General features: G+C 39.4%; 1 protein-coding gene across 3 annotated transcripts in view; it reads left to right on the forward strand.

Moving 5' to 3' along the window:
• The window catches only part of LOC104218246 (4-alpha-glucanotransferase DPE2), a 46,752-nt gene extending 42,048 nt beyond the window's left edge, over positions 1-4,704 (forward strand). For all 3 annotated transcript variants that reach the window (XM_070156002.1, XM_070156001.1, XM_070156000.1), the window contains one exon: positions 4,287-4,704. In XM_070156002.1, coding sequence (XP_070012103.1) covers positions 4,287-4,317 — 31 coding nt within the window. In that variant the 3' untranslated portion in view covers positions 4,318-4,704. The remainder of the gene's footprint in view (positions 1-4,286) is intronic.
• The last annotated feature ends 11,756 nt before the right edge of the window (positions 4,705-16,460 follow it).

The raw sequence follows: 16,460 nt of genomic DNA on the forward strand, positions 1-16,460 counted from the left end.
CTTGAATAGGTAAGACACATGGTAATTGTCTATTGAAGCCTTTCTTTTTGACTTCCTTTTATTGGCTAGGTAAACTTCATAAAAAGTTTCTTTAAGAGCTCATAGAATTACCTTCTTGTAGGTCTACCCAAAGCCCCTCCTTGAATAGGTAAGACACATGGTAATTGTCTATTGAAGCCTTTCTTTTTGACTTCCTTTTATTGGCTAGGTAAACTTCATAAAAAATTTCTTTAAGAGCTCATAGAATTACCTTCTTGTAGGTCTACCCAAAGCCCCTCCTTGAATAGGTAAGACACATGGTAATTGTCTATTGAAGCCTTTCTTTTCTCTTTATTACCGCGGTATGCCAATTTAGCTTAACATTTTTTTTCCTACAAGTAAAGAACTCCCTTAAGCAGTATCCTAGCGAAGTATATTGGCATCAAGAAAAGAACATCTTTGAATCTTAAGCTTCCCTCCACCTAAGACTCATAACAATTTATTTTATACTCTATCTGAAAGATAAGAAGTATAGTTTCTTTCTTTATCATTAAATTTCCCTTGAATAGAGGTTGCTTGTATAAATATCTGGGAAATACTACCTTCAATGAAGAAATAGGTGACTCAAAATTACCTTTAAGCTAGCTTTAATTAATTGGCTGTAGCTATTAATTATTGGACATGGCGAAAGAAGGGGCAGACTATGAACTGGGGAAAGCCCCATTTTAAGTTGTAATACGAACCACTGAGCATTGATTTTATCCAATTAATGGGCATCAATTAAGATATTATGTGAACCATTGAAGGGGTGGCAAAACTAACCCAAACCCATTTGACCCGTCCAACCCACCCAAGTTTTAATAGGTTTGGGCTGAAACATTTTTGAAGATGGGCTGTTTTAGGCTAGCCCAAGTTAACACATAAAAAATCATCAGCCCAAATGGACCCATGATGATGCCCAACCTTGACCCATGAAAATGCTCAATCTTAAAGTTCTACCTTGACCATGCTTTGGAGAATATTTTCTAATTTTCCCATGTTTGGTTGGTTTAAATGTTTGAAAAATATTTTTTTTTATGAATTTGTTTTTCTCCAATTGGTGGAAAATATTTTCCGTATCAAGAGAACGGAAATATTTTCTAAAATTTTTTGTTGAAACAAAAGAAAATATTTTTTCTACAACATGAAAAGAAAGTACTCATTTTATGAAAAAGAAAGTAATGTTTTTACATCATAGGAAGAAAGTATTTATTTTATTAAAATGAAAGAAAATACTTTTTCTACATCATAAAGAAAATTTTCATTTTGTTGAAATGAAAGAGAATACAACATTAAAAAAAATTACTTTTTCTACAAAAGGGAAAGAAAGTACTCGTTTTGTGAAAAAAGGAAAATATTGTTTCTACGTCATAAAAAGAAAGTACTTTTTTTGTTGAAACAAAAGAAAATACTTTTTCTATAACATGAAACGAAAGTACTTATTTTATCTAAACAATATTTTTATATAGGGTGGGGATGGGGTTCGGGGGTAGGGTGGGGGTTGGGGTGAGTGAAAAGTTCTAATTTTGCTACTTTTTGTTATTTTGATCTTTGGTATTGTTATAAGATGAAGAACTATCAAATAAAATTCTAAATCCAAACTGAGGAAAGAAATCATTTGGCATGAATTAACATTTTTTTCAAAACATAAGATAATTTGTATATATGATTGTTTAAAAGTTGAGAATATTGCAAAGATTTGGGTCAATTTGGGCGGGTTGGGTTACAACCCATTGTTTAGCCCATCTTGACCCAAGTGAACTTTGGGCACGGTTGGACAATGACCCATTTAATGAGTCAGCCAATCATGACCAGCCCAAACAACCCTTTTGACACCCCTAATTTTATCCAGTTTCCTTATTATCATTTTTTAAGTTTAAATAGATTTCAGATCACAAGTATCAAAAGTCAGTGGTTCTTCTTCCATGCAATTTGTTGCGTTTCATTAGACTTATATGATCTAAGAGAGGTTAAAATTTCATCTTGAGAGTCAGGTGTCACGCATACCTACCGGTCACTTACTTGGCCATATAATCCCAGGAACCCCTACCTCAACATTATTAGTTGATCTTTTAGAGGACTTTTTAGGGAAAGAGATAATTTCTGCAAGCCTCAATTCTATCAGAATCTTAACGGAGCCCTTGAACTTATTCTTGAATCTTGACTCACATGGCATTCATTTTTCTGACGGTCAAGAAAAGCATAGGTTAATACCACCATATGTTAGTGTTAGGTGCTCTTCTTGAACCTAAAATAAGTTACAGAATATATCAGTGGAACAAATCTGACCACTTTGTTGAGAATCTGTTATTTGTATTGGAGTTGTAAATTTGTGGTATATTCATGGTAATTTTACCAAAAACTTATAATTTCTCAAATGTGGTGTTTTTTTTTTTTTTTTTTTTTGAGATTGGTAACAGAATATGTTTGTATATTTGTCAATTTACTAAATAAAATAAACTAAAGAAAACATTATAATCTTATAAATGATGTGTTTAAATTCAAATTGTAACTATTTAGTAAACTAGTTTTAGGTTAAATAAAGTTGTGAATGTTCATACGAAGTAATGTATTGATATCTTGCTTCACACTGCTCTAATTAACCAAAAAAAGAGGGGTTTTTTCCTTATTAAAAAAGAGGTGTAACTACATAACACCCAAAGGTGTGGCCTAGTGGTTAATGAAGCGAGGAAAATTAGGAGGTCTCAGGTTCAAATCCTAGCAAGGACAAAAAACACTAGATGATTCTTTCTCATATGCTTAAGCGCTTTGATTGACAGAATTACGTGGTACCGATGCTAGTGGGAGGTAGTAGGTACCTTGTAGAATAGTCGAGGTGTGCCAAGCTGGCTGGAAAGCCACCAACATAAGAAAGTAAAATGAAAGAAATATAGGTTCGATTGACCACTTGCAAATTTGAATTAAAATGCATCTCAAACTACGTTTCACATCATTATGATATGTATTTTGTTTTTCTTCTGTTTCTTAACAAAAAAAATAATATGCTACATCTCAATGTTGGAGAGATCTCTATTAAGATTAAATAACTATAGATCAAGAAAATACCACATTTTTATCCAAACTCTTGATCTGTGCTATAGCTTTGAAACTTTAATTTATCATCTGGTTGCATTAAAGTTCTCGTCTTGGTATGATCTAAAACTTTTAGAAAGCCCAAAATTTTTATTTTGGATTCAATAAAGCTCTGGCATTTCTTTGGTACTATGAAAGCTCCTCCTTGATTATACTGGTTGAAGAGCTTAGGTGTTACCAAATGGAAAATCATAATGCCAGATGAGTTTTGAAATGAGTTGGGGGATTTTGTCGAGAATTTGAGAGAATTTAAAGCGGTCTATAAAGTCTTTTTTCCCATATTATGAAAGCGGTATTATTTGGTTTCATTTTTATCTATTCGTGCACAAAGTTGTACTGTGATTGCTTAAGTTGGATCTCTCCTAGATACAAAAAGAACTGGATAGTCTGCCAGCCTTTATTGTTTGATAAACCGACTTGGTTGTCAAAATTTAGGATAAATTGATATATAAGCAACTGGAACAAGAACCTATTTGAGTTCTTACTAGTACTGCGTGAAACACCATCAGTGCCTGGAATAGTCTACTTTAATATTCTTTTTTGGGAATGAAAGTGATTGGTAGAAGTGCAGTTTAAGATGCTAAAAGTGTATCCATGCAGAACTGGCAAACTTTTACCACAGTATAGACAGGTACAGAACATACTTTTTTGTAACTAGTATATTTTCCTTGGCTTTCAAGGCGACTCTTCAATACAATAGGATAGAAGTTTTAAGAGTTTTGGCTGCTTTTGCTGATAGCAAATTTGGAAAGATCTGCAATGATCTCTATGATGAATGTCTTCTTTTGCAGCGTCCTTCAGGTAGGAATGCTTGATTCATATAGAATACGTTGCTCTTGCTTGTGGCTGCTGGTGTTACATGAAATAAGCTACTGCAAATATAATGAGAGAAAAAGGATGACTCAACGTGGATTTGTCTGTTAAATAGTGACATTAATATGGACTAATACTGTAAATCTTGTTTCAAATTTGAATTTAATTGTTTGTGGAGCATATTGCGGTGAACTTATCAAAGACATCAATGTGGATAGAAGTGCAACAGAACTTCACTAGCAATTTGTTTACATTTTTGTTCCAGTGGCTTACTCTAGCGTCAACTGATAGGGCAATTTTGCTACATACTGATGCTAGGAGAATTGTTTTTCCATCTTGTTCTTACTCTTCTTTGCTCTCAGGTGTACATGTGACGATGGAATCCTTGCTTGACGATAAAGACCTCATGAAAAAAATAAAGGATCTAGTCCGCGGGAGTGGAAGATGTTACCCTCAGAAGGATCTGGAATCAGGTCAGGCAAATGGTGTAGGATCAGCAAAGCTGCCATTAGGAAGTGAACTCCCTTCACTGGCACAGACAAATGGAATTCCCAACAGGGAAGCTGTGGCACTTGTATGAATATAATATCCTTTCGACTTATAGGTGTTCATGTCAAAGTTGAAGCAATAAATCCTCCGTAACCCTGCTCCTAATCCCCATCCCTACAACTACCATGTCCACCACAACGTTCAATAGTTTGTCATGCTTCATAATGAACAGTATTTGAAGCTGTATCTCATTTTAGCAATAAAAGAATATCATTGTGTGGTACTCTTTCAGTTCTTTTCAGTGTCTAAATTTGGCACAGCTCTGGCCCTGCTTAACAGGACTTACTCTTGTTGCTATCCTAGTGATAAATTCTAGCTTCTTCCGAGAAAAGTCCGTGCACAGTTGCCCCTTTTTGGGAGCGGGTAATTGTTGGTGATAAAATGAGGTAAGGTCATTATATAGATCTCCAGATACAGGCTGTTAGGTGTGATATTGTGATTGGAGGTGTTAGAAGTGGATAAGATAGACCTAAAAGCATGTAAAGAGGAAGTCTGAATAGATGTATAATTTATTGTTTCAATGCATTTAACTAAAAAAGAACATAATGAAAGCTGAAAAATCACAATGGGCTATAACTACTTGCTCCACTTCAGTTGAAAGCATTTTCTTTTGGTCTCTTTTAAAAAGCATGCGAGCTTTCTAAATTAGAAAGTTTTTAAGTTAAATTTTTTATTTTATCCTTAATCAGAAGTTTTTATAGCCACACAAATGTTATGGTGTATTTAAGACTATAAGTTTCAAAAGTCTATAACCGAACAAATTTTATAGCATGTTTATAATCTTAAGTTTCAAAAGCCTTCATTTTTTTTAACTTGGTGCATATTAAAATTTTGCCGCATAACTTGAAACGGAGGAAATAGTTAGGGTTAAAACATAGTTATTAAATTTATGTAGATCTAGGTTTGTTAGTAATCTTTACTTGGTTACGTATTTGTACATCTTTAAAGTTAAATACTTAAAAGGACCTCTAATCTTTACTTGGTTACATATTTGTACATCTTTAAAGTTAAGTACTTAAAGTACGTCTTACTTCAGAGAGCTTTTACCTTACCTTAAATGACAAATTATTAAGCATTAAAATTAGAGATTCATGTACCTAATCTAAGTAATTTAAGATTTAGGTATTGATGATTGATTGATTGGTAATTGTTGATGGTTCTTAAAAGACAGCCGAAACAATAAAAGGCATAGTTAATAGTGGGGCTCACTAATAAGAAAATCAATACATATGCAATAAATGTGATAAAGTAACCTATGTACATGTTTAGATCCCTATACTGTATCACCGAATCTCTATGATGTATAAAAGATGAACTATGTATAGGATATGTTCTCAGCTATGCAAAAGAATAAGACATGAAACTGGCCACCACTAAATTGTAGTGGGGCTGACCAAAAGTTGAGAAGGAGAGATCGACGCTACGCGCGCGTCCCGCTCTCCAATCGCAGTTATATCGCGATAGAGAAAGAACAATGACACTGGAAGGGCATGAACATAACTAGGGGGGTGTATACGGTCAAAATTAAGTATGCTTGATTTAGTGGGCTCGAGGAACCACTTCAAGAATAAGCCCGAAGTACACTAGGTTCGAGGCCGATGACAGAGTTCGAAGTTCGAAGATCAAAGTGACCGATGAATATCAAGGTCGAACGTGACCGACCTCGAGATAATGCCATTGTGGCTTTGTAACAGAAAGAGCAAGATTCCCACCACGTTCCCAAGATCGTGGCGTAAATCCAGGAATAGATTTGTACGAGTTAGTACGAATCCGTACTAGGCGGTTAGACAGCTGTCCCAATAAGATTTTTTATTGTAAATAGAAATGTACCTTATTTAGAGTTCTCCTATTATATAAAGGGGACCCCAATCATTTGTAACCATCATCAATCATTGACAAAAGAATATACTCTTTTACTTTCTTGCTCATTGTTTATCAGAATTGTCCTTTAACTTTATTATTCTTGACCCACCTCGAGGTCACCTTAGCTCGAGGTCGAGATTGGCTTGCACATTGGTTTGATTTTACTTACTTCTTTCATTGATACGTTGTTCTTCTTGGTATTAATTAGTATTGAATTAAATCACATATGTTTAAAACCATACACAAGTTTAACTGTTACTCGTATTTTTGAGGTAAACTGTTTGGCGCCCACCATGGGCTAAAGATAATAGTGGTTATTTCAGTACTCATTCTCATAACACACGTTATCTTTACACTTGTTCTTCTCGAGAATTTTTGTTCTCAGGCTAAAACAGGTCAAACTCGCAAAACACACATGTACATGACAACGATGGTCTTGGTTTCATGGGGAAACCAATAATGTAGGTGTCGGTGTACCACCGATAAACTCTGGGGAAATGCCAAATGTGGAACCAGTTGATGTTAGTTCACACTTGCTTTGAACGCGAATTTAGGCACAGACCCCAGAGGAAGTGTACGCAGGGAAACCCGATCTGGTGGCCAAGGAACATAGGGTATAGGAGATGGGGGAGTCAGCCTCCAAGTAATATTCGAGATGCCATAAGCTCAACAGCTTGCTATCGCTCAACTTCAAAGTTAACACAAAACTCCAAGTATAGTCGAGCCAGAAAATACTCGACGTACTGAAACAATACTGGAAAGATCAAATGGTAATGGCTCGGGGACTGATCCCACAATTATGAGGATGCTCGAGGAACTCACTAAGAGAATCGAGTCCGAGGAGAATAAGATTGAGGATAATGACAAAAAAGTGGAGACTTATAACTCCCGTGTTAATCAAATACCAGGGGCACCCCCGACCTTGAATGGTTTGGATGCCAAAAGGTTCATACAAAAGCCGTCCCTTCCGAGTGCGTCTTCGAAGCCCATTCCTAAAAGGTTTTGCATGCCCGATATACCTAAATACAACGGAACAACCGATCCTAATGAACATATTACCTCATACACTTGCGGGATTAAAGGAAACTACTTGAATGATGATGAGATCAAATCCATATTGTTGAAAAAATTTGGAAAAACTTTGTCAAAGGGAGCTATGATTTGATATCAGAACTTGCATCTGAACTCTATCGATTCGTTTGCTATGTTAGCAGACGCCTTCATGAAAGTATATGCCGGGGCCATAAAGGCGGCGACAAGAAAATTAGACATTTTTAAAATAAGATAGAGGAACGATGTGGTGCTAAGGGAGTTCGTATCCCGATTTCAAATGGAGAGAATGGAATTACCATCGGTTTCGGATGATTGGGCAGTACAAGCTTTTATGCAGGGTTTGAACGAGCGGAGTTCGATCTCTTCACGGCAGTTGAAGCAAAATCTAATCGAGTACCCAGCTATAACTTGGTAAGAGGTACATAATCGTTACCAGTCAAAGATCAGGGTCGAGGACGACCAGTTGGGAGCCCCCTCGGGTTCAGTTCATCCTGATAGATTGGCAGTTAAGGCCCTGAGGGACACGGACTGGGAACTAAGATCAAACAAGGAACGATATCAGCCATATATCAATCGGAGAAACAACAGTTTGGGGCCTAACATTCCTCGAAACGATCGAAGAAATGATCAAGGTCAAAACTCTCGGGGACTTATGAGTTCAGCGTAGATGCATTGGGGATCGTGTCAGCTATTGGAAGAATCAAAGACACCAGGTGGCCCAGGACAATACAAATCGATTCTTCTCAAAGGAATCCAAACTTGATGTGAAATATCATGGCACACATGACCATAAGACTGAAGACTGCATGCAGCTGAGAAAGGAGGTAGCTCGATTGTTCAACGAGGGTCATCTTCGAGAGTTTCTCAATGATCGAGCTAAGAGCCACTTCAGGGAAAGAGACACAAATAGAAAAAATGAGCAGGAAGAATAGCAACATGTAATCCATATGATCGTTGGCTGTGTCGATGTTCCACAAGATCCTGTATTCAAATGCACCAACGTGTCAATCACCAGAGAAATATAGACTCAAAGCTATGTGCTCGAGGGTGTTCTATCATTCAATGAGGAAGCGGAAGGCATATCTCAGCCGCACAATAACGCCCTGGTAATTTCTATTTTGCTAAATAAAATTCAAGCTAAACGTGTTCTAGTGGATCCAGGTAGCTCAACAAACATAATCAGATCGAGGGTCGTAGAGCAGCTCAACCTACATGACCAAATTGTACCTGCATCCGAGTCCTAAATGGCTTCAACATAGCAAGCGAAACAATGAAGGGGGAGATAATCCTACCAGTAAACGTGGCCGGGACCATCCAAGATACAAAATTCCATGTCATTGAAGGTGACATGAGATTGAATGCACTTTTCAGGAGGCCATGGATCCACAATGTGAGGGCAGTACCTTCAAACCTTCATCAGATGATGAAATTCCCAATAGTAAATGGTGTGAAAATGGTTTACGGAGAACAACACGTTGCAAAGGAAATGCTTGCAGTCGATGAGGTGACACCGATACTAGTGCCTTTAAACTCAAAAAAATCGAGCACCAAAGATAAGCAGACGCCAAATAGCAATCACCGATCCTAGCCCCGATCGAGCCGAAGGAGTAGGTAATCGAAGAAGAGGATTTCCTTACTCCTCGAACTTTCATTGTTCCTGAAAAATCAGACACAACCAAGCCAACGGTCGAGGAACTAGAATAGGTTATGCTGATCGAGTACATGCCCGAGAAAAAGGTATACCTTGGAACGGGGTTAACCCCCGAACTCAGGAAAAAACTCATTCAATTTCTTATCGTTAATATAGATTATTTTTCTTGGCCCCATTTAGACATGACAAGGATCCCACCAGACATAACAACACATCGGCTAAGCATCGACCCCAGATTCAAACCGGTGAAGCAAAAGAGAAGGCCCTAGTCCGAGGTGAAGTATGCATTCATAAAGGATGAGGTAACTAAAATTCTTAAAATAGGATTCATTCGGGAGGTAAAATACCCCGAGTGGTTAGCAAATGTGGTTGTAGTCCCTAAAAAAGAGACCAAACTTGTGATGTGCGTAGATTATAAGGATTTATACAAGGCATGCCCTAAAGATTCTTTTCCACCGCCTAACATCGATTGCATGATTGATGTTACAGCCGGCCACGAGATCCTTACCTTTCTCGATGCCTACTCCGAGTACGATCAGATTTAGATGAACCCGGGGGACTAGGAGAAGACCTCATTTATCACTAAGTTTGGAAATTATTGTTACAACGTAATGCCCTTCGGTCTAAAAAATGTAGGAGCTACATACCAACGCCTAGTTAACAAAATGTTCGAGGAACAGATAGGCAAATCAATGGAAATTTACATTGATGATATGTTAGTTAAGTCCCTGCACGCAGAGGACCATTTATCTCATTTGTGGGAAATATTCAAAATCTTAAGGAAGTACAACATGAAGCTTAACCCAGAAAAATGTGCCTTTGGGGTCGGTTCAAGCAAGTTCCTCAACTTCATGGTATCAAATCTAGGGATCAAAATCAACCCCAACAAGATCAAGGCCATAGAAGATATCACTATCATAGATAGTGTGAAAGCCGTACAAAGATTAAAAGGATGGATAGCCGTACTGGGTCGGTTCATTTCGAGGTCGTCAGATCGAAGCCACATGTTCTTTTTCTTGCTAAAAAAGAAACAAGATTTCGTATGGACCCCGGAATTCCAGCAAGCATTAGAGGAATTGAAGCGATATTTGTCGAGCCCACCTCTGCCTCACACCCCGAAGGTAGATGAAAAGCTTTATTTATATTTGGAAGTATCTGAGATAGCGATAAGTGGGATACTGGTTCGGGAAGAGCAAGGTACGCAATTCCCTATTTATTATGTAAGTCGAACTCTAGGAGATGCTGAAACTAGATACCGTCACTTAGAAAAATTAGCACTTGCATTAATAAGTTCATCTAGAAAGCTGAAGCCATATTTCCAGTGCCACCCAATATGTGTGCTAACTACTTATCCTCTCCGAAATGTATTACATACGCCCGAGCTATCAGGTCGATTGTCCAAATGGGCAGCCGAGCTTAGCGGGTACGATATCGAATACCAATCTTGACCGGCCATCAAGTCTCAAATCTTGGCTAACTTCGTGGGTGATTTTATGCCGAACCTTGTACCCGAAGTGGACAAAGAACTTCTAATAAAATAGGGTACATCGTCGGGGGTATGGACCCTTTTCACTGACGGTGCCTCGAATGTGAAAGGGTCCGGGCTCGGCATTGTTTTGAAGCCACCAACAAGTAGTACTATTAGAAAATCTATCAAAACTTCTAGGTTGACTAATAATGAGGCCGACTATGAGGCCATGATTGTAGGTCTCGAGCTAGATAAAAGCCTGGGGGCAGAAGTCATTAAAGCCAAATGCGATTCCCTGTTGGTCTTAAATCAAGTAAACAAAAGCTTTGAAGTTCGAGAGGATAGGATGCAAAGAGATTTGGACAGGCTGCAGGTAACTTTGCATCGATTCAAGGAGTGGACTCTAGATCATGTGCCTCGAGAACAAAATAGTGAGGCTGATGCACTTACTAATTTAGGGCCATTGGTTGAAGAAGATGATATGGTCCCGGGGACTGTTATCCAATTATCGAGGTTTGTGGTTGAAGAGGGTCATGCCGAGATTAATTCTACGAGTTTGACTTGGGATTAGAGGAATAAGTATATCGAGTATTTGAAAAATGGAAAACTCCTATCGGATCATAAAGAGTCAAATGCCCTACGAGCCAAGGCTGATAGGTTCACATTTGATAAAGATGGAACATTATACCAGAGGACGTTCGATGGGCCATTAGCGGTATGTTTAGGGCCTGGGGACACCGATTATGTTCAACGAGAAGTCCACGAAGGTACTTGTGGGAATAACTTTGGCGCCAAGTCTTTGATTCACAAAATTATTAGAGAAGGGTATTACTAGGATATCATGGAAAAAGATACTAAGGAGTTTGTTAAAAAATGTGATAAGTGCCAACGGTTTGCACTGATGATCCACCAACATGGAGAACAACTTCACTCAGTCCTGTCCCCGTGGCCTTTCATGAAATGGGAAATCGACATCATTGGGCCTCTACCAACGACCCCAGGTAAAGCTAAATTCATTTTGTTTATGACTGATTACTTTTCTAAATGGGTGGAAGCACATGCCTTCGAGAAGGTCAGAGAAAAGGAAGTTATTAACTTTATCTGTGATCACATTGTGTATCGATTGGGGATACCTGCCAAAATCATATGTGACAACGGGAAGCAATTCATCGGCAACAAGGTAACGGAGTTCCTCGAAGCACACAAAATAAAAAGGATCTTATCAACATAGTACCACTCGAGCTGGAATGGACAGGCCGAGTCAACAAACAAAACTATCATTCAAAACTTAAAGAAGAGGTTGGACGATGCAAAAGGAAAATGGAGAGAAGTTCTACCTGAGGTTATTTGGGTGTATCGAACAACATCGAAGTCCAGCACGGGGGCGACCTCGTTCTCATTAGTATTCGATTCCAAGGCCTTGATTCTGATCGAGGTCGGGGAACCCAGAGCTAGATTTTGACATGCATCGGAGGAATCAAATCTCAAGGCTATGAATACCAACCTCGAGTTATTAGATGAAAAACGAGAAGCAACACTTGTTCGGATGGACGCGCAGAAGAAAAAAATCGAGAGATATTATAATAGAAGGACCAACCTTCGACACTTTGGAATCAGGGACTTAGTTCTACGGAAAGTCACCCTCTATACTCGAGACCCGAATGAAAGGAAACTAGTCCCGAATTGGGAAGGATCGTACCGAGTCATCAGAGTTGTCGGTAAAGGATCTTACAAACTTGGCAGGATGGAGGGCGGACAACTGCCAAACAATTGGAATGTATCACTACTCAAACGATATTACTGGTGAGATATGACTTTCTCATTTTTTATTTGAATTTAAGACTAACTCATTGCAGGTGTTCGACCGAAGACGTCGAGGGCACATATCTACACGAAGACCTTAGGTTTTAAAGCACACATTACACTCTTTTCCTTTTAGATTGGATTTTGTCCTAAACGATTTTTTCCGGAGAGGTTTTTAACGAGGTAACATCTATGTTCTACCTAAGAAGAATTCAACATTATCCAAGGCTTTTTTACAATCAACCTCGAATATTGGGGGGCATCACCCTTGGAGGTTATATTTTCGAGGAAAATACTTCATGCCAAAGAAGGACTCGGTCAGAAAACTTTGTAATGGGCCAAATGGTCGAATGAACCGTGTCCTTATAAATAAGTCGAGCCTCGATGGCAAAACATGTACACATGTATCAAATCATTCAAAGAAGCATTCTTTCTATATCAAAACAACTTGTGTCTCAAAGAAGTCTACTATTATATGAGCTACATACTTGTAATTCTGTGAGAAATGGCTCAAGGGCCAAAACACAAATACACCTCGAATACTCAGGGACTATCATCGATAGTCAACACATTAGATTCATTTAAACTCGAATTCATAAGACCTCAAAGAGACACCCCCCTGACACAAAGTCCAAGGCCATCATACTCGGGGACTAATCTTTTGGACAAGTTTGAAAGGTTATTGGGAAACAAGTATAAGAGACACACCCGAAGGTTACGACCATATTAAAGACTACGGTCATACAAAAATATTACGGCCGAAATAATGCGGCTCATAGACGTCTGACTTCTTTCATAAGTTAAAGGCCTTCAAACACTTTGAAAAATCGGTTAAATAAGGATACCATCGGCAAAACCAAATAAAAAAGGGCTTCGATAAAATCAGCCCTTGAATAATTTAAAAGCTTCAATAACAACAACCTTCAAAAAAACCTCAACAGGTATTCAATCATAACACAAACAGATTACAAATGGGGTTCCGATTGACTGAACCCTCAAAAAACCTAACGGGTACAAAAACACATGCTAAGGAATAAAGAATTTTTCACTAAGTCTTTTAGATGAAAAGAGGGAAAAATTATAGCCGTCTTAGAGGCCGAATTGGACCAACTTAAAGAGCCTAAGGGCCGACCTAAAAGAGCCTAAGGGCCAATATAAAAGAGCCTAAGGGCTGAAGCATGCAGAGTTCGAGACCTTGCTCTCACTCAACTTGGACTCAAGAGTCCCATCATCCCGAGCTCGCATTAAATCGACTTAAGCATACTCGAGGATTAACAAAAACTTTAAGAGGTATTCTATTATAAACTCAAAGATCGCCCATTGATCACTAAAAAACCTAAGGGTTTGTTATATTCCGAGTCCGAGTCAGTGTTCACTTGATCATTAGAGTTATAACATCAAAATTTTTTCACAAATGAAGACAAAGCAGAATTCAATACAAATTGGAGATAAAGCGAAAAGAAAGGGAATTCCTTATATTCATAAAGAGTATTTACAATGCCCACAAAGGGCCTTACACAAAAATAAAAACAAAAGAACCTAATCTTCTTTGGGAGCCACATCCTTAGGAACCACATCTTTGCGAGCCATATCCTCGGGAGCTGCATCCTCGGGAGCCACATCTTTAAGAGTTGTGTCTTCGAGAACTCCTCCTCAGGGACTTCATCCTTATCTCCTCCTCTCTCTGAACCACTAGAGAAATCCTCATCATCAGAGAGTAAAGTGGCAACCTCGTCCTCCAAAGTTTTTTCTTTTCAATATCAGTAGAGAGGTCAAATCCATGATCGTGCACCTCCTCGAGAGTTTATCTCCGGGATTGTTGCCTGGCGTGGTCAAGAGCACATAATAATTTAACTTCAGCCGCAATGGAGATCTCCTGTGTCCGAATGTTATAAGCTTCGACTTCAGCTCGGTGTGAGGACACAAATGCCTCTACCTCATATTTGTCCTTCGCAAGCTCATCGGCTGATTTAGCTTTGAGCTCCTCAATATTGCGGCTTCGGGCCAAGCTTTCCTCCTTTTGCATTTTTAAACCGGCATTCAATCGAAGTTAGATGGTCTCGAAGTGTATCTTTCTATGAGGCAAGATGATCCATGTGTTGCTTCCACCCCAAGGTCTCGGCCTCTTTCACTTTGAGCTCTTCTCGAAGCTGCTCCACCAGCTCGCTCTTCTGCTGGGCCTGCAAAGTTGAAGTGTTAGTCGGTAAATCAAATGAATGCATAACAGACCCTCAAAGGCTATATTACCTTTTCAATAAGCTCGGTCTATTCTTGACGAGCCTTTGCCAATTCAATCCAGAGATCCCTGACCTCCCCCCCTTTCTGTACATAAAGGCGCTTAAGACTGTCCCCCTCTTCCACTAGCTTCTTAAGTTCAGCTTCACATCAGGCAAGCTCGGTCCGAGATTCGGAAAATGCTTGTCGATGAAGCGCCACAGCCCTCACTGAAAGGAAAAGGGTAAGACTTAGAAAAACGAGAATAAAACTCGAGTGTAATTATAAAGACAAAAAACTCGAGCGTAATTATAAAGATAAAAACTTACTTGTTTGAGGAACCTTTGGGCCTTATCAAAGATAAACGAGGTGTTGGGATGGGGAACATCTTTGACCCCTGCAAGGCACTCCCGAAAAATATCACTCCCTTCATGGGTCATTCCCACATCAGGAGCCCTCATGGCCTGGGCATCACGAAATTGCCCTTCAGAAAAGACAGGGCCTGGAGGCGAGCCATCTACATTAATTATCCCAAGTGATTCACTTGGGATATTATCTTCTATTTGGAGGGCCTAGGAACTAGGCTCCCCGGGCTTACCTGCCTATTGTCCTCCGAGGCAAAATGCATTTTTACCACCCGATGGCTTGGGGACACAGCTTGATCTCCCCTCCGAAACTTATCCGGTTCGAGAACGAACCGCATCAGCCATCACTGGTTCAGCAAAATTTGAAGCCCCAGTGCTTCCTCTTTTCCGAGCTACCAACTGGAAGTCGTCATCTTCTCCCTCCTCGTCATCCCGAAGGTGTTGGTTACTTTTACAGACAGGGCCACGGGATCGACCCTAGGCTTTTGAGGCTTACTTTTCTTGGTCTTCAGGGAACTTGCAGGCGAACCCCTTTTCCTCTTCTTCTCTTTGGTCGGCTTCAGGATTTCTTCTTCATCGGGTGGGAGCGGCCACATAGCAACAACGTCTCTAAGGCATGCATAATGGTAAAGTAAGTATTTCACTAAGAGACATCAATATGTGAACAAGAGAACTTACCATGGTTTTAGCTTCCCATCGATCCTTGGCCAAATCATGCCAAATGCGTTCCGCATATGAAGAAGTGGAGGCCAGTTGCTGGACCCAACCTGCAAGGTCCGGGACCGCACCAGGAAACCAAGAGACATCTACATCATCAGAAAAGAATTAGACCGAGAAAGAGTAGGGAAAGTAGGATATTAATTACCATCGATAAGTTTATACTTACGTTTCATATTCCACTCCTCGGGAAAGGACATCCTCTCAGCAGGAATCAGATCAGAAGCCCTGATTCAGACAAACCAGCTCATCCATCATCTGTCTTTTTCCTCATCGATGCTGGAGAAAAAAGACTTCGGGGATTGGTGTTGAAGCTTTATTAGACCTCATCGATAAAGGCGAGGGCTGTATAGCTTGATCAGGTGGTCGAGGTTAAAAGACATACCCTCAGCCAAGCCCGAGAAATATCTAATCAGATTGACGATGCGCCAGAAGAAGGGTATATCTAGGAAGTAAAGATTGCAAAAATTGTGAAATTGGCCTATTTATAGAGGCCACTTTAACGGTTTGGGGAAACCAACAACCGACCATCAGCCACCTCTAATTAATGACCTTGGGAACTACATAGAAGTGAACTTTCAATCACTTCAGTCATTGACGTCACAAGATTGTCATCATGGTCGAGGCATCAGAGCATCGAGGATCAAGTCGTTTCTATCATCTTATTCTAAGAAACGGGGGGACTATCTGTATACGGTCAAAATCAAGTATGCTCGATTTAGTGGGCTTGCGGAACCACTTCAAGTATAAGTCTAAAGTACACTGGGTTCGAGGCCGATGGCAGATTGCAAAGTTCGAAAATCAAAGTGACCGATGAATATCGAGGCCGAACATGACCGACCTCGAGATAATG

This window comes from Nicotiana sylvestris, chromosome 9 (genome assembly GCF_000393655.2).
Source record: "Nicotiana sylvestris chromosome 9, ASM39365v2, whole genome shotgun sequence".
Classification (NCBI taxonomy): Eukaryota; Viridiplantae; Streptophyta; class Magnoliopsida; order Solanales; family Solanaceae; genus Nicotiana; species Nicotiana sylvestris.